The sequence below is a fragment of the Heloderma suspectum genome, chromosome 6, assembly GCF_057233095.1.
Source record: "Heloderma suspectum isolate Gila_16-S chromosome 6, 16-S_ref, whole genome shotgun sequence".
In the NCBI taxonomy this organism is placed as follows: domain Eukaryota; kingdom Metazoa; phylum Chordata; class Lepidosauria; order Squamata; family Helodermatidae; genus Heloderma; species Heloderma suspectum.
Window position 1 is genome coordinate 103,532,788 of NC_139463.1, and position 26,707 is coordinate 103,559,494.

Here is a 26,707-nt window from a genome sequence, read left to right on the forward strand (position 1 = left end):
TTGCTTGCTCTCTAATTTTATGAACAAAAGGATGTCTGGAGAGTGTTAAACAGTATCTAATCTATGAGCTGTGCATTTTGAGCAGCATAGCGTCATTTCTATTAGACAGATCGTGCATTCTAAGCTGCATCTTTTCCTCCTCTCACTGTCCACAACTTACTTCGGTACCATACACATTACTACTTTGAAATGACTGTGGGTATACAATGATCACTAGTTGGCTTCTCAGAAAGCATGTTAAATTTTATTTCACCTTCACTCTGTCTAGACATTTCACTTTACCTGCCTTGTTCTTGATTATCTGATAATTGGGCTTCTACTTTAGAAGCAACAAACACATCTGGTATATTCTGAGCATGTTTATTTGAAAGAAGCTACTATATAAGAGAGGCTTTGGTTGGAGAAAATACAGCATTCGGCTGGTATGCAAACCTTGAGTGAAATCTAAATACCTTTTCCTTGCTGAATTGGGTCCGTCAGATCCAGGCTGCCCATCTCAGACTTTATCCAATATGATTAGTAATCTCTCTGTGATTCTTCCCCCCACCCCCAGGTCACTGAGGTGGAGAAGGTTTATGTGATGGATTATCTGCCTGTTATAATAGGCAGTGGCATAGGAGGCTTGCTCTTGCTAATTCTCATCATCGTAGGGCTTTATAAGGTAAGATTGGATGTAATTTGGGAAGCTCAACTTCTTAGTAGTAGTTTAAAGTTACCACAGTTAATATCCAAAAATTATTTTTTCAGTTCATAGGAAAGAGCCTTTTACTGTGTCAGAACATTGGTCCATTTAGTTTACTTATCTGACTGGCAATGGCTCTCCAGCGTTTCAGATGGGAGTCTTTTCCAGCCATATCTGGAGATGCCGGGGATTGAACCTGGGGCTTTTGCCTGCAGAGCATGTGCTCTGCCACTAAGCTTCAGCCCTTCGCCAAATTTAGCTGTATTAATACTCAATGGAAGTTCCCTCTGTTTCAAACTTCAGAAGATTCTGCACGAGAAATTCTTAAATCAACTTTGGCTGCTGTAGAATTTGATAAATTGTACAGAATTCTTGTTTAATACTGGCAGTAGGACTAGCATGCCAAGCATTAGGACCTGGCCACCACTATTCATGGGGATGTTCCCCATTTGTGACTTGGAGGATGGCAAGGATTCTGCTACTCATTAAAAAACGGTTTATCTCTTCAGGCAGGCTTTAACATTTATTTTGTAATATTTTGGGAATAGTTTTATTAGGTTACTTCATGTAGACTCCATTGATGTTTATACTTTATGTGCCTTTTTTGTTGTATTTAGATTTTTATTCTGAGCTATATTACAGGAATGACAGGATAAAAATCTGTAAATGTTTTCACTATGACTGCCTGCCCCCCATCTCCAATCAGTGGAAGAATAAATTAAATTGTATCGTCTGGTGTTCTGTCAAATAATTTGGCATGATATATTTTGATATCATAGCTGGGGTCTTCCTGCTCCAAGGACATGGTTTGCCTTTTTACAGAACATGGATTTATTTGTTGCAAACTCCAGGGCTCTATTAATCCTGCAGAATGTTCTCACTCAGATGAGAATGACAAGGCAATATATGGAAGTGGCCTTCCCGCCCTTCTGCTCTGAAGGTGGGGGGCACTGGTTCCATTCACTTCAGTTTGAAGAGACTGTCTGGACCAAGGCTATTGAACAGCCACCTGCTCTTTATTTTACAATAATCTGCTTAATCCAGTCAAAGTTAAGCCCTTTCAGGTCCCACAGATATGAATGGCAGAGAGTGCTTAACTCTCTCATTGGAGTCAGTTGGATTTAAGTATGCTTAACATGGGCCGGATTGTTCCTATAATGATCACTTTTACAGTGCACAAAGTGTTTTACAACAATCCATCGGGCTCGGTTAGGCCAGTCTTCCCCAGACTGGTGCCCTCCATGTTGGCTGGGGCTGATGGGAGTGCAACACACCTGGAGGGCACCAGGTCGGGAAAGGCTGGGTTAGGCCTTCGGTGGGTCACACCCAATGGCATCACCGCCATCTTCTTTTCTTTTGTGTTTATGCAAGATATTTTATAAGGAGAGAAAAGGAAAAAGAGAGGGAGGAAGACAGACATTTACAGTAACAAAATTTAATCTGGATCAACTGGGGGTCCCGAAGTTGAAGACCGCTGGGTTAGGCTGTGAGAAGCAATATGTTGCCCAAGGACATTCCAAAAGTTTTGAATTGGGATATGAAGTGGGGTCTCTCACATACAAATTGAGCATCTTATTCCTGCTGCTAATAGTTTCCCGTCCCTTTTATCTACAGTGTGGATTCTTTAAACGTAATTACAAGGAGAAAATGGACTTTCCAGAGGAAAATGCATTACAACCAGAAGACAACCTAGGCAATAATACAGGGAAAGAAGCCAAATCAGAAGGCAATGTGGAGGGTGATAAAGAGAAAGAAGCCAAATGCTTTATAATGGATGGAGAAACTGAGCCTCAATGACCAGATCAATTTCCTCCCCACAAATTGTAGTTGAGATACTTTGCCTAAATCTTTGGTGTGCAGGAAAGAACCTTTTCTGAGGCTAGCATTGAGGACTTTCAATCACTCTCTTGCCATTCGCACATCTGTTGTGGACAATGGGACTTTGTGTTTATTTCTGGTGTTTCCACTGGTTTTCCTTGGAATGATACCTATCATCTGTGTATATGGGGGCAGCAGATGGCAAGAGCACATGAGGTGACCAGAAACAAACGGTTGGAAGTAGGAATTGAATTCTTATGGAATAGCATGCTTATATGTCCTTGCTATCCCCTTGATGAAAATGACAGGCAAACTGTTTGTGTGTGTATATGTGTGTGTGTGTGTGTGTGTATATATATATATATATATATATATGTGTGTGTGTGTGTGTGTGTGTGTGGTTTCTTATCTAGAAGAGGGCCCACGGGCCACATGTGGCTGTCAGATGCTACTCTTTGTCTCAGGGAGGCCTGCCCACTTTTCTCTTTGGATCAACTATCAGAAGGGGAAAAAGATGCCAGGGGTGGAAGAGACTTTAAAATCACCCTTCCTAGTGATCCCAGTGCAGTCATGGTGTCTGTTTCCATGCTGTTAATAGCAGCAGGAACCAGCGATCTTCATCAGGATTGCTGCAGGGGGTGTGAGGGAGGCTTTAACTCCCTCCCCTCACGATCCTGATATAAGATCACTGTTTCTGTGCTGCTGCTTGGCTGCATTGGGATTGCTGTGCATGGAGGCTGTGTGTGTGAGAGAGAGGGAGAGAGAGAATGAACAGTAGAGATAAGGATGAAATAGGGGAGAGAAAAAGAAGATAAAAGGGATGTCTCCTTTTGCAGGATTGGCAGGATGCGGCTCTCAACCACTTCCCACATGGGGCTGTGGTCCTCAACTCCATCCCTGCCACAGAGGATACTTCCCCCGTTTCATCTTCAAATTGCATATCAGAGACAGAGAGCACATCAAGCCTTTCCAAGCCTTTAACAGAGATTTTGAAATGGGAATTATGCAGATCAACTTTGGTTTCCCCCTCTTCTCTTTTAGAAACAACGTTTTTTTTAGAGAGCCAGGATTCAGCTTAAAAGAAAATGGGTGCTGTTTATGTGGCATTTCTACCTTTCAACCTCTGTGATTGTCTGGGTTTTTAAATAGATTAATTTTGCACTTCAAATTGACCAGATTTGACTAATATAATATGTTTAAATTAAAAATGTTACAGTAAGTTATGCACTTTTTCAGTATTCATTCTTTGAAGATTTGTTGGGTTTCGGTTTTATTTATATTTCCTCCTTAAGATATTACCATTACTTACTATATCACAATATACACAAAGTGCCTTCTAGAAACAAAAATGCTTTAATAATGTAATCATGCTTGCCACAATGTAACTGCCTTTAAGAATATCTATATAGGAAAAGGCAGTGTGGGAAGATGACTTTCAACTAGTAGATAGCTTCACAGAAAGTGGGTCAGAATATATGATTGTGATAGGTCATTTTAATCATAATGAATGGAAATTATTGGCCAGGATCAAAGAGGTACTTTCAGTACTCCCAAGGTTTTGGGAATGCCCTGTGGAACTTACTTTTTCTCTTTGAACAGCTGACTCCCATGCATATCTCAATCTGCTAATGAAACTCTGTTCAGAGTTTCAAAAGAGGCTTGCCATTTGGCTCTCTATTAAACACAAGTCCAAGCCCCCTTCAGGCATGCACACAGCCCATATGGTTCTCTGGATTCAGGCCACAGAGATTTGATCAGCTGTCTAGATTAAGCAGGCATTTGTAACTCATTCTGCTTGCAAATAATGCCCAGAAATAACTGTTCAAAATACGCAAGCAATATGCAACAACATATCTTGAAATTTATTTGAAAAAATGTTTAGCAAAGTTATAACCCTGGCTCCAAAGTTAATGAATTCGCTGCACTTGAGTAGAATCAAAAAGAGCATTTATTAGTTCATAAGACGGAGACATGGGTAAGAACAGGAAATCAGAATATTACAAAAATAACTAGACAGGAGTAGGGGTTAAGGGTTCAGAGCATGCAGTAAAAGTTTTAAAAGCTGTTCTAGTTAAATACTGGAGTCTTACATATGTCCCCAGATTCCTCTGGGCTCCTAAATAATAACCATAAAAATAAACCAATGTTAATGGTTTTTTGCTCACAAAGCACCTTTTTAGCCAATGATTTCAAAGCTTTCAGACTGAGGTGAGGTACCCTTGCTACCAAATCAGTTCCAGGAGTGCAGCAAAAATTGCTCACTCAATAAGAAAAGGCACCCACCTCTTTATGAAAAGGCACCTACCTCAGGAGAGGAGCTTCATAGGTTTTTAATAAAACATGGTTCAGGGTGGGGAGTGTGGTACACCATGTACGTACGTAGGGTAAAATTTAAAAATTGACTGAATAAAATCACCCAATTTGGAATTCGTCTGATCAGCAAATGGCACAAGACTTGGGACAACACAGGGCGCTGGATCATTATTCAGCTTGACCATGAGAGCCACTTGGTGCTACCTAGAACAGGCATGCAGGTGTTGGGGGTGAGGAACACTTTCAAGTGGAGAGCAGCCCCAACAGCACCTCCCACAAACATAAATACGTCTATATTTGCTGCAGAAGAACGAGACCACTTTGCATCAAGGTACAGTTCAGCTATTTTTGTCCATTACGTCTTGAGCTGATGGCTTGCTGCGCTTGGCAATAATATGCACTCCCCACGCATCCCATTCCCATTCTCTCTCCCAATACATCCCGGCTAATCACTTTAATTCCACAAGCTCCTCGTCTTCATCCTGGCAATCTGGTCTCCCACTGTTTCCCTCCTCTCCCTCGAAGCTATCCTCCCCATCTCCCAGCCAACTTTCTCTCTCGCTATCGTCTTCACTGTCCTGCCACTCCTGTTCCACAGTTAGTTTCTTCTGCCTTAAACTCTCATCTACAACGTCCCCCCGCTCCTCCCTTATGCTCTCCTCGCGATCATCCTGCCAGTCTTGCTCCACATTCTCATCCAGACACTTTCCCCTCATGTTTTGATCCCCATCATCCTGCAAATCCTCCCCTGCACTTTCATCATCATCTTGACACTCCAGCCTCATGCTGTCATCCCCATCACCCTGCAAAGCTGCCTCCACCCTCTCATCTTCATCATCATCATCATCATCATCATCCTGGCACTCCAGCCTCATGCTCTCAGTACAATCGTCCTGTGAGACCTGCTCTGTGCTCTCGTCCTCATCGTCCTGCCACTCTGTCCTCACTGTTTCATCCACACTACCCTTCCAGTCTTGTCTCATGCTCTCCCTGCCATCTGCCCGCAATCGCTGCCCCACGTGCTCATCGGCATCATCCTGCCACTCTGTCCTTGTAGACTCATCTCCATCATCCTCCCATTCCCGCCTCATGCTCTCATCCCCATCCCCCTGCCACTCCTGTTCCATAATCCCTATTCCATTGCCTTGCCACATGCTGTCCACTCCTCCTCCTACCCCCTGGTCCCCAACACCTTCCATCCCAGCAGCTTCCCACCCTTCCACCAAAGCCAATGTGTCTCCTCTTCTCACATGGGCTCGCCGATGCTGGGAAAGTGCTGACTTCTGTCCAAAGCCTCTTCCGCAGTAAGGGCATCGGAAGGGCTTTTCACCCGTGTGGGTGGCTTGGTGCTGAAGGAGAGCAGAACTGCGCACAAATCCTTTCCCGCAATCTGCACACGAGTAAGGCTTTTGGCCAGCGTGGATACGCTGGTGTATATGATAGGTGGAGCTGACGCTGAAACTCTTCCCACACTGGCTGCAGCAGTAGGGCCGTTCACCTGTGTGCGTGCGCTGATGTTGCAAAAGTGCTGAGCTTACACCAAAACCTTTCCCACACTCATCGCATTTGAAGGGTTTCTGGCCTCGATGCACGCGCTGGTGCTGCTGGAGGTTGGAACTCTGGTTGAACCCTTTCCCACAGTCTGGACAGCGGAAGGGCCGCTCGCTCATGTGGATCCTCTGGTGTCGGATAAGATGGGAGCTCTCGGCAAAGTGCTTCCCACACTCTGGGCAGCCAAAGGGCCGCTCACCAGTGTGAGCACGAAGGTGGCGGACCAGGTCGGCACGGAGACGGAACGTCTTGGTGCATTCCCCGCAAGAAAATGGTCGTTCCCCAGAGTGGAAGCGCTTGTGCTGGGTGACCTTGGAGCTCTGCGAGAAGCATTTTCCACAGATGGAGCAGACATAGGGCTTCTCACCTGTATGGATCCGCTTGTGCTGAATGAGATCAGAACTGTGGCTGAAGCTCCGTCCACATTCTGGGCATGTGAAGGGGCGTTCGCCTGTGTGTGTCCGCTGGTGGATGATGAGATTGGAGCTCTGTGAGAAGCCCTTGCCACAGTGAGTACAGCGGTATGGCTTCTCACCTGTGTGGGAGCGCATATGCTGAACTAGGTGGGAGTCTTGGCGGTAGCTCTTGTCACAGTGGGGGCACTTGTATGGTTTCTCACCTGTATGGACACGACGATGCCGGACTAGGTGAGAGCTGTTACTAAAGCTTTTCCCACAGTCAGGGCAGATGGTGGCTTTGGGCACCTTGTCATTATCAGAAAGATTATCCGTACATTCCTGTTCCACAGAAGCGACAGATTCACCATTACTGGCTTCACACTGAGTGGTTTCTACTTGGTGACCTTCTTCCATGACTCCCTTCTCTGGAGAGACGTCTTGCTGCATTTTCGCCCCTCTGTGAATCTCCTTGTCTTCTTTTTGTATGCTCTGTGGTTCTGCTTCCTCGTTTTCATTTATCATCTCAATGCCCTCTGTCAGAACAATTACACCACAGATTTTTACCTCATTATTGCCAACTGAACTTAGAACTTTATACTGCACGGTGCTTTGAGCTTTGGGAAGGCAGACTATAGATTTTAAAATAAATATTGACAAATTCAATGGGAACTGTTCCTTGAACCAGATTTCTTCCTGCTTCAAACTGCCACAAAACCTTGCAAGATTGTGCCAGTCATGGAGGTTACTATGGATGTCAAAAGTTAATTTGCCCACAGATCTATCATTAAAAGAAAATGATAGAATAATAGGTAAAATTAAGCATAAAAAGAGAATGGCAATAGGCTCTGTTATATCTCATTAAAATCTAAGACTCTGTTAAAACTAAAATGTTATTATCCAATTACACCTACAGGCATCTCTGTAAGATTTAGGGTGCTTCCAGATGCAGCTTTTTAAATATAATCATCCTGCCTCATTTACATAATTTTAAGGGGGAGGGAGTCCAGATGACATCTTCAGCTTGTAATCCTCCCACATTTTCCCACTACTTCAGTCTTTTTTTTCTTTCCATAAAAAATCCATCCAGGAGGAAAAGACAGAATAGCTGCACAATGTCTTTTGATTGGTGGCACTAAGAGTTCTCTGTCTGGAAGACCTTTGGGCTAGAGTTCAGCTTTCAAAAGTGATTTGTATAAGCTAGTCAGCTGTACAAAGAACTTCAATGTAGGCTCTCACTTTCTTCAGCTACTTAATGTGTTCTAAGGCTAGGAGGAATCATAGTTTACCACTTCTCAACTGAACACCTACCTCATTTTAGTCTTGTTCTTGCTCAACACCAGTCCCACACTTGGTAGTGATGGGAGAAAGGCAGATAGCAAAACTTGTTTCCTGCATCACACAATTTAGTAAAAAGGTTAAACAGATCTAAGTATTCAATATATATTATCAAGAATCTCCACAAATTCAGAGGGATTTGATGACATCTTTGAAGCCTCAAACAAAAGATAAGGAATAGGAATGACTGAGTTATTTTGATTATGGATCAAGGAAACTAGAACAGGGCAACCTCCTGGGATTTGAAGAAGGAGAGGAGACAGAACTCTTATTTGAACAATCCAAAATCAAGTTTTACATCTAGGTTCCTTTCTGGTAGAACTGGGAATCTGTCCTCTATTCTTTCACTTTTAGATGTCTAAATAAAACTGTTAAGAGATGGTGGCTAACCCAAGCTCATATTGTAAGGCTGTGGCAGTGCTGAGATTTGAAACAAGAGGCTTCCTGATTCACAGCTCAGTCTCTTAACCATTATGCTATATGAGTTTGACATTCCTCACCTCTTAGTGTCTCTCCTTCACTGGAGTCTTGAAGATTCAGGACACATGCTTCTTTCCCACTTTCCATACAGGAAGTCACAGCAGGGTTAGTACTAAGGGATCCTGATTGTGGGGAAAGAAACAGATTTGTGTAGGGTGAAGGCATGTACATGTCTAACATCTGAAGACCTATAACACTCATAATAATAACCATATTCCAGTGCTCTATAGAGACCCATAAAAGAGAGCCACCCTGCCACACACACACATGTTCCACATAGTTCCATAACACTCACAAGCTCCCTACACATCATATAGAATAGATATTTCCCACAAAACCAGACTACTAAAGATAAGACTTTTACCCCATATATAACCACATCTCTACAGAGCCTGATTGAGCAGTCACCCCCAAGCTCCATGGAGCTCCACATAACAGATTTTAAAAAAAAATCCAAACCACCCACCACAATTGACCTCTCGTTTCAGAAACATTCCTCTAACTAAGGATATTTTGCACAATATAAATACAGCTGCTATGGACCCCTGGGCTGGGAGAGGAGCGTGTCTCCTTTGCTTCCCCCAGCCCAATTCTTACATTCCTGTCACCAAGACAATTTCTTGACTCCTATGCTGTTTTGACTCCCACCCCCTTCACAGCCCCTTCCCCTTCGACTGCTCCTTATACTGCCCAATGAGATGCAGCTACTGCAGCCACGTCAAACCTTGTTATTTGGCGTTGTCTCCCGTATGTGTTCCCTGCTGGCTTTGTTTTCATTAAAGAGTGGGCATGAGGATGCTGCCAGGTGTCTAGCTATGGAGATCGGCTTGCAACAGGAAGGTCCCTTCATGATTAAGCCCCTTCTACAACTGTACTTCCTTCTGAGTCCTTTCTAGGCAGCAGCAACTGTTAAAGCTCTACGGTTTTAACTCAGTCACTTCCCCAAGTTAGAGCTGTTACACGACCCTCGTTTACAGAAACATCCTTATTCCAATGCACTGCGGAAACAATAAATTTTAATGCCTGTTCTTTATTTCACAGAGATGTTTATGAAGTTATTTTTGTTTATGAAATTTTATTCTAGTATATCTAATTATTGCTCCCCAAATATGTTAAGCAATTGCTCATTTTTGCACGGTCAACCTAGATTCCTTTCATTACATGTGGAAATAAACAATTCAATATTACTGGCAATATTACTTGGCAATATTACTTACTAGTGTAAGAAGAAGTGTCAAACTATGAGGGAGGACAACTGACCCAAATACAGCTAGGCTAGAAAGTGTGAGTGCATGACAATTCCCACCGCTGAGCCCTCATGGGGTTATTACCTAATATCACTATACTTTCCTGGTCCAGCCATTATACAGCAAATGTCAACTCTGTCCATCTCTTCAACCCAAAGTCAGTTTCTCATTTACAAGAAAAGTTATGGTTTGCTTGTGTGTGGTTTTAAAAAAAATTGTAATGTAATGAAATAGTATGGTCAAATATCCTTGCTTTTGGTACTGTGGACAGAAAATGCCTTTGCCTTTATTTCTCTCCTCTGACCATGGTTACAAATTCTTCTGAATTAAGGGACAGAACAGAAAGCATCCCAATTAATTTAATTACTCATATGATGTCATCAATGTGCATGATGCACATTTACATAGAATAAGAGGGCAGGTCCCTGCCCCATGAAGCATACAATATAACATTTGCTCTGTTCCCCAGCTACAAAGCTGATGGAGGGAACATTGCACAAGTTGGGGAAGGAAAATGCCAGGATGCAAATGTCTTTCTAACCCCCCAGCCCCCAACTGTGTACTGAACAAAAATAAGTCACATCAGTAACTCTGCCCACTTTGGGCTCTGGATTTGCCCATGGCTGGAATATGGTCACCATCAGGTTTCATTTGAGATAATATGGACCTCAACAGGAAAAAAGTTCCCCAGCCCTATCCTAATATATGTGTTTAGGATTACAGCCTTTGATACAATGGGGTATGGGGACTATGGACTTGTGCCAAAGGCTTCATGGAAATGGTGGATTTTGAGGTGGGATTTCCACTGTTGTGGTCATTAAAGGTACTGTCTCTGTTTTGCACACAGTGTGAGATGATCCATCAGTAACTAGTTCCATAAAGGGACCAGCAGCAGTGTGTTGCATTTCTAATTTGATTTCATTCCTGTCAGTGAGATGTAAAACTAATTTCAACACAAATCTGTACACATGACTCCCTCTTTTCATATAGTATCTCCAAATGTATTTCCACGAAGTTCGGCAAGTTAATCACATAGACACAACTGCATATTCACTCTATCCCAGAAGATCTGGCTGTTAAGTTCAGCATCAGAAAAGGTTTACATGATCCTGGTCCTTCACAGCAATTAACACACAATATCAAGATTCACAGCTAATACCCAAGTTGCAGACATGGTAATATTGTCTCCTTATATTTTATGAAACATAAGAATAGATGGTGTTGGGTTTCATTATGGTGGGTTTTAAAAAAAAAAAAATCTGGTAGCAAAGCGAGATATGGGCACACCATCACTGAGTCGACATATTGAACATCAGCAGAAAATTTTCCTCAGTTCTGCTCACCATTCAAAACTACTTATTTGGCCATGTCTGTTTAACAATTAAAGCACTTCCTGGCAATTTTTAAAAAATAAGCCCCCCTTCAAACTAGTATTTTTTTGTTTCACAATTTACAGATGTAAGCAATGTTTACAATGCCATATGGGGCTGCAGTGTTCTGGAACAAGGGACAATCTTTCAAAATAAGGGATGCCTCTTAAACTAAGTATTGAAACAATTTGGTCACCAGCCTTTTGAAATTCTGCAATGTTAGCTGCATTACTTCATAGGTCGTAGTAAACAAATCACCCCAGAATGGGCTCAAGACATTACCAGTTACCAAAATCTAAGATAGCTACCAACAGTAATATAATTCTGTATGGATAATTCCATGTGGGGTTCGGGGGTAGTGGTAGTGAGTTGTCCTATGACTGAACTAAAGAGCTTGTAACTATCTCTGTGTTATGTCCTCCATGCACCAGGCAAACCCTTTTTGTTTACCTAGCCATTTTAATCTGTTGGATTTTACTGTGTTTTTATGTCCCCACAATCTTTTAATATCTCGAACCATACCCTTCTTTGCACTCTGAAGCTTATATAACTATTTATGAGTGGTCTATTTTTTGTTATTTGTTTTTCAGATTGTTGTGCAACACCTTGAATGCTAGCATTCAGCACCACCGCCGTTAAGGGGATGCTGTACTGTGGAATTTATTTGCTTGTCGCCTCTTTCCCCACTCCACATCTCGGCTCACTTTTATGCTTTAGATGAGAACCAAAAAAAATCTGAGCAGGAACGAGTAAGAATTGAGGAGCTGCTTCTTGCACCTTCACGAGCTACCCGAAGGTCCCGCGACTCGCTTCGCCTGTCTAACGGCTGCAACGCGCGACTCCGCCCCCTTCTCGGGCAGCTCTATAAATAGTCATTGCGGCTCACGCGCTTGATTAGTTTTCCCGCCTACTCACAAGTTCTCGCTACTCTGCCCTGCCCGGGACCGTTGACTGACTCTTTTAAACAGGCGATTTTACCTCAGGCTCACCCTCTATGAAGGAAAGGGATAGGATTTTGGGTTTTTTTCCTTTTATCTCCCAGCGCTTGTAATCACAGCACACCTTATTCCAACTCACGTTTGTACGTGTATCCCACACCTTATGCGATAACGCCCTTGTTTTCAATGATAATTATTTCTGAAGTATTTGGTACTTTTCTGGATCCTGTGTTTCACTTTTAAGTACAGAAGTGCCGGGGCTCAGGTATACATGGGAGCTCGCCCCACCCCTAAAAAAAGCCCAATTCTTTGATTTATAGGCTGTGGTTTGCTGGTAAACCACAAAGGTTTCCCACAAAACTAATCCACCTGAACATGTCCTAACAAATCTGTTAATCATTAAGGTGACACAGAGCTCATGTTCATGGCTAGCCCTCTGGAATCTGGTTACAGAAATATACTATTATTACCATGTTCCACAGCTGAGCACCTCTATTCAAATTAGGTTTTCGGGTTGAACGCTCTGCTCAGATTAGGCCTGGCTCCATGCTCACAGTTTACTAAAGCAGATTCCCACTTCAGTTATTATAACCAAGCCTGCATTGTCTGAAAAAACTGTGTGGATAGGGAAATCTACCCACTTTGTACCAGCCTGGTCATACCCAATAGCACAGTCCTGTGTGTTTATTTGGAAGTAAATCCCACTCTTACTCCCTAGTAAATGGGTTTAGGCCTGCAGCTTGAAGTTAGTAAAGGAATTTTAAATATTCACCCTACATAGCACAGCACACAACTCCCTCCCCAAGGTGGTGAAGTATACTATGATGTGGGACAGGGACGTGACTTGCTTTGTAGATATCACCAGCACTTTATCATACCACAGGTCATCATGGAAGATTGGCTGGATGCCTCATGCTAAAATGCCCACAATGGAGTAGCCAAAAAACAGAAGGAAATTAGTTTGGTACTCTTCAGTGCATACCACATGAGCCATACCAGGAGAAACTCAAGTTTTCCACCATGATCCTAACAGCTGCTGGATCACTCCCAAGAAAGAACATCTGCACTGCCCAGGAAAGAGCCATAACACCAAATAGCAGTCATCAGCAGGGAAATTATGGAGCTGAGAGCAGTAGATTAACATCTAAACTGCTCCTTTATAATCTCCAGCAGTGGACAGCACCAGTGTCTTTCTTATTGTACCAGGCCCTAACAAATGCTGTACTGCAGTAAAGTGCTTTTCCTTTCTCTGTAACCATCAAAATACTGAAGGTATATTTTATGAAGGTTCAGCTATTGGCTTTAATTAAAAGTGTAGAGAAGAAATAAACTAGACTGGCAGACAGTGGCAAGAACAACCCAATGCAAACAAACAACCTCCCCCACTCCAAGTTAGAATTGGGAGCTGCAAACATTCCTCTTCTCTCCCTACTCTTCTCACTCACCCCCCTCCCGCCCCAATATATGCATTCCTTACATCTTATATTGTACCTTTTCATGATGGATTGTAATTATTGTAAGCTGTTTTGGAAACGAATCTTAGCTGAAAAGTGAGACATAAATATGTAGATGAGATAGGAGCGCCATAAAGGAAAAAAAGAGATGCAGACAGAAATTATTATTACTTCTGATATAATTTAGGGATGGAATTACTTTTTGAACAGTGTACCCTAAGATAATGTGGAGGGATGGCAATTCTTCAGCTCGTTAGTAAGCATCTTAACTGGGACATTATTTTGATTTTGTCAGTTATTATTTGGGAAGTTTACATAGATGAACTTTGATAAATCCCTGCTTTAAGAATATCATAAGAACATAAGGGGTTGGATCCAGGATCTGAATTCTGTGGACAGAAGGGCTCTGCTTGCAGAAGGTCCCTTTGCCCAATTTTCAGGAATGCCCCCCTTTCCTTGTGCACCACAGCTCACTCCATTCAGCAGGGTTCCCTGACCCTCTGTGTAGCATTTCAGCGGGCTGCCGTGGTAGGGGGGCAGAGAAGTCTACTCCTGCCAGCCGAGTTACACATGCTTCAATCTGGATCCAACCCAATGTAGAGAAATACCAGAGCCCATGACTTCCTTAAGATCACAACCATGCCCATGACAGCCCTGTCCCCCTAATCCAAGATACTTTGTGGGCATCTGTGGTAACTCACAAAGTCAGCAAAGGACACTGTGCATTGCAACTTCTCACACGTGTCCTCTTCTACAGCCACCCTGTAGGAGAGACAAATAATCCTATGTAACACATATTGTGGGAAATTCAGATACTATGACCTGAACTATTTGGATTCTGAGCCCTGACACCAGTAGATCACACTGAAACTATTATTTCTGCATTTTTAGCTGCAAAAAAAGCATATCCTATTGGTAACTGGCTTACAAATAGTCCAGTCTAGTTTCCTAAAGCATGGGTCATGACCCCACTGGGATTGATGAGAGAAGCGGAACCGCAGGTCTCTTGAGTTACCTCAGGCTGAAGAAAAGGTGTACTGAGAGAGACAGCGGGGGTATAGGGTCTTATCTTGGCGAGTGAAGCAGCATAAGTGGATGTAGGAATCTGGGGGGGGGGTCAAGGGTTATATAAGATGGGCAGGTAAGCCCCCAATGAAGTTTCTAGTTTGGGTGTGTGGGAAAATCTGTAATAAATGTAGAATGGGGCAAGACTTCACAAAGTTTGAGAAACACTGCCATAATTCATTTATTATAGTCACTATAATATAGTGCAAGAAAACACACACATATTGTTTCCCTTTTTTGGAGTCTGAATCACAGTAGCTCAAGTGTCCACCCCTGCTTCACTTCCCACCGCTAAACAAATTAATCAGTTCCTCTGAAAGTGGCACTACTTGCAAAGTGCCTCAAAGATCTCTAGGGTCCTCTTAATCTCCCGGATCTGTTTAGCAAGGGTGTGGACAGGCTGCATGGAGCGGTCCAGCTCCTCGCATCTTGCCATCAGAGTATACATCCCTTTGATGCTCATGTCCACTGATTCACCCAGGCTGTCCACAGCATCCCGGTAAGTCTGGATGTACCCCACGCTGAGTGCAGTCATGTTCTGGATAGCACTGTTCAAGACTCTCAGCATCTGATCCACCTTTTGCGCCACATCCCGAGTGAGCTTTTCCAGATCCCGAATTACCTGTGGGTCAATTGGAGGTATATCAGCAGTTTTGCCCCTAACAGACAGCTGTGATGACATTGACGACGAGGAGGTGGGTTCTGTGTCATCCAAACTGCCCCAGGAGCTCATTTTGATTTTCATCTGCAGGTTGTTGGCCACAAAGTGGGTCAGGTCTCCATCATGGCTCACTGTCCCTTCCAGTTCCAAGGCGCTGGATATGGTGGCCCTCCTTCCTTCCTGAGCCTTGGATGCTCCATACACTTGGCTTATCCCGTCCAAGCTATGACTGTCCAACAAACGGCCTCCCACCATTCTTTCCCGGGCTGCCACTCGTACTTGATTCGGCAGCCTCCTGGATTCCTCCCCAGCCACTGAAGACGACGACGTGGAAGAGGACATTGGGCTCTGGATGTGCACCTGAGCCATTATATGTTGTCCCTCCAGCATGTAACGCAGAAGGAGGATCTAAGATGCGAGGAGCAGCGAAGCAAGAAGTAAAGATCAAGATACAGAAACTCAAGAAGGGGCGCTGGAGGAAAGAAAGCTACTGGGAACAAGGCGCAAGAGGGACTCCGTTTTCCCATTTCCTGCATCTGAATACCCAGTGATCTCTTTGCGCCTCTAGTGGGTGGAGAGTTAGCTAGGAAGACGAAGAAGAAACGAATCGGTTGGCTAGGGTGGACGAATAGAGGTTTCTTATTGGCTCATTTCATAGTCTTTAAACAGGAAAAAGCCAATCAGCGGGAAGTAAGAGGAGTAGAGCGGGCGCTCTATGCCCTGATCTGCTCGTCTGCCGGAAAGAATTTGACACAAGACAACATTCTTGATTTGCCAGGAAAAGGGGAGGTGGGGTTCAAGATTCACCAATGGGAGCCTCCGGGAGCGTTAAAGGGGCAGCGGGATATTAATACCACCCCACTGTCATAGAGGATTGTCAGACCATAATGTCAGCGTTTTAAATACTGACAGACTTTGCTTTTGTTTGCTCTATTTCCAAATGCAATGTATATTTTCCATTTACTGCCTTACTCTTGACGGGATTTAAAAACAGACAACTTAAATCATGACCGCAAAGTTTATTTGTACTTTGGGCACCTTTTCTTCTTTGTCCGGAAGGGCAGAAAATACGAAAAGGTAAACTTCAGCTGGGCCATCTATGCAGTTGTCATGTTCTTCATGAAGAAGAAGAAATTACATTCTAAAGCAGTAACTTGGAACCTCATTCCTGCGAGCCAAATACGCACCCCTCTCTCCTGATTCTCTGCAATTCCCCTGTACTAATTTGCTCCCATCCTGCTTTGGGCAAGGCCCCAGGCCCATAGCTAAATTAGGTAGATATGGGTGCGTAGAGGATTGCTTGAGAGATTTCTCCCCAAGGAAAGTGAAAGCAACTTGGGAAACAAGGTGTGCCTCTCTTGAAGCAGGGCCACTTTCCCAGTAGCTTCAGCTTAAAGCTGCTTTGTCCCAGGCAGGTGCTGACAAGGAGCAGAGACAAAGAGCAGTGTATTTAAGAAGAGATTGTGTATATTTGGTTATCTGAATACTGCACAGCCTTGGGAATGAAATGTATTAATCCTGATTCCCTGGCCCTTGCCGCCTGTCCACCCTCCATTGGGGCTTATGGTAAACCATTCTTTTCCTCAGAATTCACAACATCTAACGTATAATTACCCGTTTCTCCTCTCCCCACAAATGCCTTGCTGTTTTCATTTTCAGAGGTGATGGGAAGGAATGAAACCAGGAATCATGGGTCTCGATCCTTTCCCCACCCCCACCCGTTAATACTCTTGACTATGGGAGTGAAATCATGAAAGTGACCAAACAGCCATCTAAATCAGCTTATATTCCAAAGGCAGCACTAATCCACTCACCCCTTCCCAGACCAACATATGCAGTTAAGCATACAATGGATGTGACAAATCTATCTTGACGCTGGAGTGCACTGAATAGTGGAGCATCTCTCTTTTTCTCCCCTAATGTATTACATACAGATGAGATATCATCCTATGCCCACTGAGAAAAGGCTTATAACACCCCACAGGCTAAAACATAGATGGAACATAATACTATGATACAAGTTAATACCTTTCATTGAGGTGAGGAAGTCTCCTGTAGCAAAGGCAGTCTGTGTTGTTGCTGCCTTTAGTTAGTTTTCCCTCACAAAGGGACTAGTCAACAATGCAGTTCATAACTGTAGATTACCTAATGTATTCACAGCTTTCATTGCTATCATAATGCATTCTTTACATTTTTCTTATCCTTAGGCCATGTCTTGTTAAAATGAAGTAACTGCTTGTGTAAACATCACCCAAGTGTGGCCTTCGGCTACTGCAATGCCGCAGGGAAGTAAATACAGTTCTAGTGCTTCTATTGGTTCAAAAATGAAAGCCATTCATTATTCATAATTTACACTGCACTTTTTAGTTTTAGTCCTCACGACAACGCTCAGAGGTAGGCCATTAATGCTCCTATTTTACAGACTGAGGAGCTGGAGATTAAGAAGAGAGTTTGCCGAAGCTGAACCTTCCCAGTGAGTTCATACCTGTGGTGAGTTGAGACAAGGCCATTCATGGCCATTGTTTTTTTTACCAATCTCTGTTCTTTCCCGATGTATTTGGCTGTTACAAGCTCTTGTTTCGAAACACCCTTCCATTAATTCATTTTTTTCAAGGAGCGAGTTAAATTCTGTTCTGTTCAGCTTTCTGATTTAGTTTGTTTTAAATTAATTCAAACATGATGATACTTTTCAAAATCAGTTACGTTGCAAAGCCACTCTTTAAAAGATTAAGGGCACAATCCTATGCATGCTTCGACAGAAAAAAGGCCTACAACTCCCAGCATGCCCCAGCCAGCAAGGTTGCTATGTCTACTTATTTTCTTTTTTAAGGGCACCCCTCTGATGACCAGACAAAACAATTAATATATACTACTTAATTCAGAGCCAAAGCAACTTCCAAGATCCAGGAAACTCTGTAAACCCAGTTTCAGAGTGACCCTTAAAAATTACTGATATATCATCTCTAGCTTTAATGCAACCTGAAAATGCACATTTCATATGTAAACACCAGGCTTATGACAAATGCAAACATGAGGCAGAGATTTATTTCTTGTGATCTTTTAAGACCACAGAAATATTTCGGGGAGGGACCTTTACCCAGGGGCCCATGGAACAATAAAATATAAAAACAAGGGGTAAAGATTTTTATTTGGCAAAGCAATGGTAAGCAATATTTCAAGAGTTTTGACATCAGGAAGAATAAAGGATCCTGAATTTTCTCCCTGCCAAATAACTTTCTGGTGTGAAGTCAGATTGGGTTGGATCCAGGCTTAGTCATGCTTACAGTAGACCCGCTGAAATCAATGGGATGTAAGTTATTCATGACTAATTTCAGGCCCACTTTTCAGTGGGTCTGTTCTAAGTATGACTAAGCCTGGATACAACCCACCAGACATTTTTGAATAGCTAACCAAAAATTATTTTCCAGTAACAGCCTAGACAATCCAGCTGAGTAGTGCCGTTTTAAAGTTGACTTGTACTCCAGTGATCTTTAGACCAGGGGTGTTGAATCTCTTTCAGCCGAAGGGCCAAATTCAGTTTCACAGAAGTTTTTAGGAGCTGCATTCCAATGGTGGGCAGGACCGAAGGCAAAAGGAGCAGGGACAAAATAGCAAAAATACCAGCTTATTTTAGCTTAAAGCTCTTATTGTCAGTAACTAAGCCTTAAGGGAGGCATTAAAACTTTTTAGAACAGGGAAAAAACTGCACAAAAGCCAGGAAACCACCAAAGAATGGGTGGCCAGGGGAAAGGGATGTGATCATCTGGGAACCTGAGGTTTCTGGGCCTGAGGTTCTACATCCCAGCCTTAGACCCTATCCCTTTATAAACTGGCACACCATGAGAAGGAACTAATTATGTTCTGGCCCTTAGACAAAGTTCCAGGTCAGGTGAACAAATGCTGAACATCACTACACAGCAAGTTTGGCAGCTTAGGCACTGTTCTCATCATGCCCTTTAATACATTTTGAATGCAGATAGGGGAGATCTTCTAGCACAATCACCATCAAGGTTACTTGCATTCTCTTCGATATCCCCCACCATTAATTAGTTGGCTTGATCACCACCAGTGCCTTCTACCCCAACTACAAACTTGGATTTGCAACCATGTGGACTAGAACTCCCTTTTTGAAAAGATACTTTCAGGATTCTATGAAACTGCCAGAACTGGCCCAAAGAATATAAAGATCCAAGCATCTGTTTAAATTAAGGCTGTGCACTAGAACTTGTTCTGAATCTGCTCCCTACCAAGGGGACTCTGCCTGAACCTATGTAAAGTAGGATGCCTCTGAATTCCTTTCCCTTACCACTGAGTTAATCTCAATCTACCCACACACATCTGGGATTGAAACAGGAATAGGCGATCTTTTTTTATGTTGAGAGCTGCATTCCCTCATGGGTAATCTTATGTTTTTATGGTGTTTACTTTTGTCTGTATTATTGTGTTGATCATCGTTTATATTGATTGGGGGGGTTCTGTTATATTAATTATGGATTTCTGCATTTATGTGTGCAAGCCACTGCAAGATGCTTTTTGCAGTGGGGAGCAATGCATAAGTCATCATCTGTTGGGGGTTGTGTGTCGAAGGTAGGTGGGGCCAAAGCCAGAGACAAGCCGGGCCAGAGCCCAAAGTGGGCAGGTCACCCCTTCTCTCTCTCTCTCTTTTGGCCACCTCCTTTTCTCTCTCTCCCTCTTCCTTCCCAAGCAGTGGGCTGCCTGGGAAAGGATAGATCGCTCTTGCCAGAGGTTTGATCTACTCACAAGTAAAGGGCTTTTAGGCCAAGGGCCACAGGTTGCCCACCCCTGGATGAAAGGGGCAGGATTTCAGGGTTTCAGGATGTGGGCTTAAAGGCAGGCTTCAGTTCCATAGCTCTCTTTTTAGAGGTCAACCACTGCAATGCAAACAGGACTTTCTACCTTTGACCATCCTGAGAGTTTCTGGGACAGCCCTGTCACTCACATTCCTTTATAAAACATGGAGCCTGGCATCTTGCTTGCAACCCTTTCAGTCCTCTGGCTCCTGTTTGATCTGGAAAGACATTGTTGGTGGTTCTTCTCTCTCTTCCATCTGGGCCTCATCTGACACTTCCTTTTTCACCCACGAGAGTAACCCTGTTTCCGCAGATGGTACATCATTCTCCCACTTAAGATCTGGCTCCTCTTTTATCTCAGCATCCCATGTCCCTGGTGGGAGTGCCAGTACCTCACCCACTTCTTCCTCCTTGTCATTCTCCATATCTTCTCCTTTTTCTTGGGGCTGGATGAAAGGGTCTTCGTAACCCTGTTTGTCTACGAGCTCGCTGCCTGTGCCAGAAAGTGAGGAGCCCTTGGTGTGAGTCCTCAAGTGCTTAGCAAGTGCAGCCCGCTGGCTGTAGTTCTTGTTACACTGGAGACAAGCATATGGCTTCTCGTGGGTGTGAATCCTCTGATGCTGAACCAGCGTGGAGCTCTGTTTGAACCTTTTGCCACACTCATCGCAGTGAAAGGGACGTTCACCTGTATGGGTGAGGTGGTGCCGCTTGAGGGCCGTCATACCACTAAAGCTTTTTCCACACTCTCCGCAGCTGTACGGGGACTCCCCTGTATGTGTCCGGAGATGCTGAGTCAATGCTGAACTCTGACTGAACCCTTTCCCACACTCCTGGCATTTGTATGGTCTCTCGCCTGTGTGAAGCCTCCGATGCGTCGTAAGCACCGATTTCTGGCTAAAACTACGCCCACAGTCTGGACAAGAGTAAGGCGTCTCTCCAGTGTGTATCCGCCGATGCTGTGTTAAAGCGGAGCTGGCAATGAAGCTTTTGGGGCAGTCTGGGCACTGGTAAGGCTTTTCTCCCGTGTGCGACCTCTGGTGTTGGAGAAGAGAATAGCGCTTAGTGAAGGATTTACCACAGGCTACACACAGGTTGGGCGAGCCCTCTTCAGAATGTGTGCGGACATGTTCATTGTACAGAGTCCGCCTCATGAACCGCGCACCACACTCCCCGCAGGCAAAAGGACGCTCGCCGGTGTGAATGCGACGGTGCTCCGCTAATGTGGTGCTCCGACAGAAATCCTTGCCACAGTCATCACAATGGTGAAGGTTCCCACTACCTGAATGTCCTGTGGAAGCAGTTCCATTTCCCCCCACACCACCATCACCCTGATGTGAAAGAAGATGCTCTACCAGCGAGGAGATCTCACCAAAACGCTTCCAGCACTCAGTACATTTGTACGGCTTCTCACCCGTATGGCTGTTGAGATGCCAGCCTAGGTGGGCTTTGGTGCTGTAGGTGGCCCCACAGTACTCGCATCTGAATGGTCTGACGCCATCATGGACACGTTGGTGGCGGGTCAGATTGCTCTTCAGACGGAAGTTCTTGCCGCACTCCTGACATTTGTAAGGCTTCTCGCCTGTGTGGATGCTTTGGTGGCTGGCCAACGTAGACTGGACAGAAAAGCAACGCCCACAATCCAAGCACTGGTAGGGCTTCTCCCCTGTATGGGTCCGCTGGTGAGCAAACAGTTCACAGGTCTTGACAAACCTCTTTCCACAAATGCCGCAGATTACTCGGCCAACTCGCCGATATTTTGCTGCTGGGACTGCTAAACTTCCCTGAATTTTTCTCCCTGATGCAATCTCTTCTCCCCTTTTGTTTGCCGGCATTTCAGTTGGCTCAACTGCCTCCATCTTCTTCCCAGTTCCTAGTGGGAAAAAGAAATTCACACTGATTCATCTGCTATCATCCCCCTACTCTAAGCTTTCTGGAAAGCAATGCCCCATGCCTAGAACAAGCTCCTCTCCCTACCAGAGAAAAGTCCTTACTATTTCTTCCACAAAGTCTTTCTTGAATCACCAGAGCTTCACCTGTGCTGCATCATTTGCTGCCAGCCAGCCTTTACCAAGCTTTTGCTTCTCCCTTCATCTCTATCCTGCCTGCATTGGCCTTTGATCTTCAGTCAGGATTACTGAACTACCAGAATTTAGGGCATGTGTGAAGAGCCCTCCTCAACCACAATTTCCTTCCCCAGCCCATTTTGGTCTCCAGCCCAGTGAATACATATGTAACTCACAGAATTAACTACTACAAGATGTGGTGGCAAGCCACTAGTTGAGATCATTTAAAAAAAATCTGACAAATTTGAGGAGGATTGGTCTATGAGTGGCAATTAGCTATGAGAAGTAAATGGCACCTCCATTCTCAGTGGCACTATATCTCTGATTAACAGGTACCAGGGACAAACAAAAAGGGAAGACTATTTTCATCATGTCCTGCTTGCCATCATCCCAGGGACATCTGGCTGGCCACTGTCAGAGTGATGAGCTAGATCATGGACCTCAGTATGACAGTTATTGTTATGAAAGTGGCTGCAGGGGTCAGATAGTAAGACGAGATTCTTGTACTGATTGTCTTCTTTTTATGGCCGTCCCACAAGGACTCATTCTCAGTCTGATAAGCTTCAGTTGCACTTATGGGCTGCCTCGTTCTCCCCACCTGTCTTCTTATCCCACTACTATCTCCTACCTAGATTCTTCCAGCTTCCTAGCTTCTCCAGACATTTCAGAAAGGGCTCACAATTCTGTCTGTGGAGACTTCAGTTGGCATTGGATTACAGAAAGACCAATGTTCTGATGCAATTTGCAAGTCGTGTTGTTACTGAAGGCTCAGCTTTCAAACTTTTACAATTCTGGTTTGCGTTAACTGTTCTCTGTCTCATCTGGGTAAAAACATTTGATAACCAAGAAAAGCATAAACTTCAAAAAATAAACTACGCCTTTCCTTCTCTTTCCCCCCTCCTTCTGTATCCTTTTTTCCACAAGCCTTTTAGATTGTAAGCCTATTGTCAAAGTTCACTACTATTAATATAATTACTGTACAATGTCTATAATCATCGTCATCATCATCATCATCACTATCACCACCCTAGGCTGCCTAGACCTGAGCTTACTTTATTATTATTTATGTATTTGTTACATTTCTATCCTGCCTTTCCTCAAAAAAGCCCAAGGCAATGTGCCTGATCCTTCTCTCCATTTTATCCTCACAACAAACCTGTTATGTAGGTTAGGCTGAGAGTCAATGACTGATCCAAAGTCACCCAGTGAGCTTCATGGCTGAGTGTGGACTAGAACCTGGATCTGGTTATAGACAGTGTGCTTACTTTAGCAACTGCCCACTTCTGATATTCTTTTACCTGGTACCATGGGATAAAAAGTCAATACACTGAACCTATCTCCCTATAATTTTAAACACTTTATGCCTATGTTACAACCCAGATAAAACGCTAACACGGGCTGTGGAAAGAAATTAGACAGAAGAACCTCCTAGTGACTTCACTAACCCTCCCACCAGTCCTCTCCATTTGTCCATCTTTATCAAACAGTCTTAAAGCTGGCCTCTTATTCCCCATGCCTACAGGCTATTCCTGTCCTCAGAGCTTTTCTTGTCACTCTCCTCTTCCTGATCTATCTCAGACATTGAAAGGGATTTGCTGATAGGAATGTCCTGCTCAAAATAAAGAAAAAATGGTAGCTTATTAGGGTTCATGATAATTTATCCTCAGTAATATCACCTGTTTGTGTCCCTCACGGATAAATGAAGAGGATCCCAGAATATTTTAGATTCCATATCATTGGCACATTATTACTTTTTCAATAATAATAATAATAATAATAATAATAATAGTCTGCCTAGACCTGAGCTTACTTTATAGATCTACTTTATCGAATCATGAAAGTGAAATACTTCTTTAAAAAATAAGGACAAGCGAAGAGTATCAAGATTCCAACAAAACCCTGTAAAACCCTTATGTTGTCCACCATTACCACCATAAAAGCACATACTTCTGAAACATAAGACAGCCCTGCCTGTGGCAAGGAGTGGGGGCATCAGATACCAGCAGAATGTCCTTAAAGAGAGCACAATGCTGTCATCTGGAAAGGAGAATCTGTTAATTCTGCTCTTCAGCGTCTCTGTCGCAACATGCCTGCTCTGTCTTGTAATGTTCTGTGCTTTTCTGTGCTGAAGGGGCCCAGTTTTAACAGACTGTGAAACAACAAGGCACATCTTGCTCAGTCACTTAAAACTCAAGTGAAGGGGGGGGGGGGAATTCCAGTCTGGGTCCTTGTTCAAGTACTATGGAGCTAGGCAAAAGCTTACTATACATCTGTCTATTAAGAAACAGACTGCTTTATTTGTTGAAAACTGACTGAGGCAGACACCAAATCAAAAGGCTTTCAGGATTAGTTATGCAAGTACAACACACGTTCTGTTGACACTTTTATACTCACAAAGCAGGGAGGGGCCAAGTAATTTGGACCTTCTGTTCCCAAACATGTTTCACCTGCCTTTATTTAGCATTAATTCTACAGGCATCTCTACAGGATCTTGGAAATATTCCATTTCTTCAGATGTCACTTTGTCCTGGAAATAGCTTTAATACCTAAGCAGGAAAAGTTGGTGAGAGGAGAAATGGTCTGAGACAGAAGTCTTTATCATGTTGATAAGGCCAGATGCAAGACGAGTACATAAAACTTGTGGTTCTGCCAAGCGGGTTGGCACGTCCAGCATGGTAGACTCACATTTTGACCTTTACCCCTTCCTTCTACCCCCTCCATTTGCTTTTGTCAAAGAGAAAAGTAACATCCTACGTGGCCCTGCATTCCACATTTAATGTCAGAATTCTCAGTCATTAGCTCATACCGCTAGCCTGCCTCATACATCCTCAGGAAGCAAAAGGGCAATCCCAGGCTTTCTGCCTTTGCATATCCTGCATTTCCAACATTTCAGCAACCAATCTGGACAGTTCACTTGGGCCATGTTATGACAAAGTTAAGCTCTGCCACTCCCTTACTAGATACTGCAAAACTACACCAGCCAGCAAAGGAACGATACTGGGGAGGGACGGCCAGGGGTGGATGGACACACACACAACACCGTACCTGTCAAATTTCTGTGTCTCATGCAGGTGTTTCAATCATAGAAGCCCTGCCACAACAATATTAGCTGGGAAACCACTCAATCTGCAGCTAGCCCGGTCTGCAGACTTCCAATGTCGTACCTCCTGCACCCCAACGTTTCAAATACAACAACCCCAACCTTCTCCGGTCCCAGTTTTGCAGATGCCTCCAAAACTCACAAGATGAGTGTTTCAAATAAATTAATAGCCCCTGCCCTGGACTTTCCACTTGCCCACTACATTATGCACGTTGACAGCTCTGCCTCTGTGTGATCCCAGAGGTAAGCTTTGCTTTGCTTTCCACTGGAGGGGTGGGTGGGAAGAGACGACAACACAGGAAGTTCCATTGGTGTCCCCTTCCGTCTTATTGCTGTTTCCGAGTCCCCTCTAGCATGTAAAACTCTCGCTGATATTAACCCCGTAAGAGTGGCCACTTTTCCTTTAGCTTTTTACGATGTATACTAGGTGACTATTAAATATTATTCACTGTATATTTTGTACGAGTGTGTGTGTGTGTGTTTCATCCTTTTGATTTCAGGGATGGAAATAAGCCGACTTTTTTTCTCCCAGGTTATGCTTAATTTGGTTGTGGGTTACCTATCTGGAAGTCTGTCTCGCTCTCCAATCCAGAAGAAGGAAATTTCTGATGATACCAAAATGGGACAAGGTTCTCTTTGCATTTCTTTGGGTGGATTTTTTTTCCTTCTTCGGCGGCGGCAGGGTAGGTGGGGTGTCTTTCTTCATAAAATGATGCGGAAAGTTTTCACTTCTTAAATTCTGCACATTAGGCTTCTTTAAGGCACGATCACTAAGAGAAAAAGAAAGTTAGTTGCCCTGTCATAGATTATGATCCCATACCCTACTTTAACTGACATGTCTACTCATAAGTTAGCCCCATTTAGTTCAGTCGAACAAGTTACTCCCAGGTAAGTGTGAATAAGGTTGCAGCCTAAGCGATCACATATTCTTCCCCTTTTTCCCAGTCTCCATTTCCCTTCCCTCTTTTTGCTCAGTTGGAGGCTGGAAGGTCTTTGGGTCAAGGATAGCCCCCCCCCCCCCGCGCCCAGATTGTAAGCCCTTTGGGACAGAGACCTGCTGTACATGGATGACACTATTTGTAAAAATACATACATAGAGTCGAAACCGGATTTAGTCATACATAAACCCATTGAAATCAGTGGGACTGCCCAACTTTTGTCCCATTGATTTCAATGGGTTGACTCTAAGTATGACTAAATCTAGATTTAATCCATAATATTTAGGCTCAAATATCTCTAGAATTAATCACTGCTATGGCCTGCTCATTTCATGAGTTGTCCAATTGGTTTTCTTCCAATAGGAACAAAGTAATATGGATTTTGTGTTCACTTTATACACACTATTCACAGCCTTACAGAATTGTGACCTTTCACCCCCTGCAATAGCCAGCATTTTAAATGTGCTATGGAAGTTATTAAGT

General features: G+C 43.7%; 4 protein-coding genes across 6 annotated transcripts in view; 1 reads left to right on the forward strand and 3 right to left on the reverse strand.

Moving 5' to 3' along the window:
- ITGAL (integrin subunit alpha L) overlaps nucleotides 1-2,924 on the forward strand; it is a 104,757-nt gene extending 101,833 nt beyond the window's left edge. Inside the window, exons 29-30 of the mRNA XM_084805888.1 lie at nucleotides 554-661; nucleotides 2,297-2,924. Of these exons, the coding sequence (XP_084662014.1) occupies nucleotides 554-661; nucleotides 2,297-2,479 (291 nt within the window). The 3' untranslated portion in view covers nucleotides 2,480-2,924. The remainder of the gene's footprint in view (nucleotides 1-553; nucleotides 662-2,296) is intronic.
- Nucleotides 2,925-3,007: 83 nt separating this feature from the next.
- Nucleotides 3,008-26,707, reverse strand: part of LOC146342210 (uncharacterized) — a 41,161-nt gene continuing 17,461 nt past the window's right edge. Inside the window, exons 13-14 of the mRNA XM_084807780.1 lie at nucleotides 8,071-8,151; nucleotides 3,008-7,540 (exon numbers count right to left, since the gene is read on the reverse strand). Coding sequence (XP_084663906.1) covers nucleotides 5,263-7,540; nucleotides 8,071-8,151 — 2,359 coding nt within the window. The 3' untranslated portion in view covers nucleotides 3,008-5,262. The remainder of the gene's footprint in view (nucleotides 7,541-8,070; nucleotides 8,152-26,707) is intronic.
- LOC146342211 (BLOC-1-related complex subunit 6-like) lies at nucleotides 14,450-16,042 on the reverse strand. Its single transcript, XM_084805951.1, has one exon. It carries the CDS (start codon nucleotides 15,700-15,702, stop codon nucleotides 14,977-14,979), a length of 726 nt encoding a protein of 241 aa, XP_084662077.1. The 5' UTR covers nucleotides 15,703-16,042; the 3' UTR covers nucleotides 14,450-14,976.
- LOC146342212 (uncharacterized) lies at nucleotides 16,700-25,586 on the reverse strand. 3 transcript variants are annotated; one of them, XM_084805917.1, is made up of 4 exons: nucleotides 25,232-25,586; nucleotides 24,581-24,732; nucleotides 22,815-23,007; nucleotides 16,700-21,993 (listed from the first exon to the last, which is right to left on the reverse strand). In XM_084805917.1, the coding sequence occupies exon 4, from the start codon at nucleotides 21,977-21,979 to the stop codon at nucleotides 20,318-20,320; it is 1,662 nt and encodes a 553-aa protein (XP_084662043.1). In that variant the 5' UTR covers nucleotides 21,980-21,993; nucleotides 22,815-23,007; nucleotides 24,581-24,732; nucleotides 25,232-25,586; the 3' UTR covers nucleotides 16,700-20,317. The 3 variants fall into 3 exon arrangements, 2 of the variants coding, with proteins under 2 accessions (XP_084662043.1, XP_084662042.1); XR_014783925.1 differs by lacking the exon at nucleotides 22,815-23,007 and having other exon boundaries at nucleotides 16,702-18,581; nucleotides 18,702-21,993; nucleotides 25,232-25,585; XM_084805916.1 differs by lacking the exon at nucleotides 22,815-23,007 and having other exon boundaries at nucleotides 16,702-21,993; nucleotides 25,232-25,585.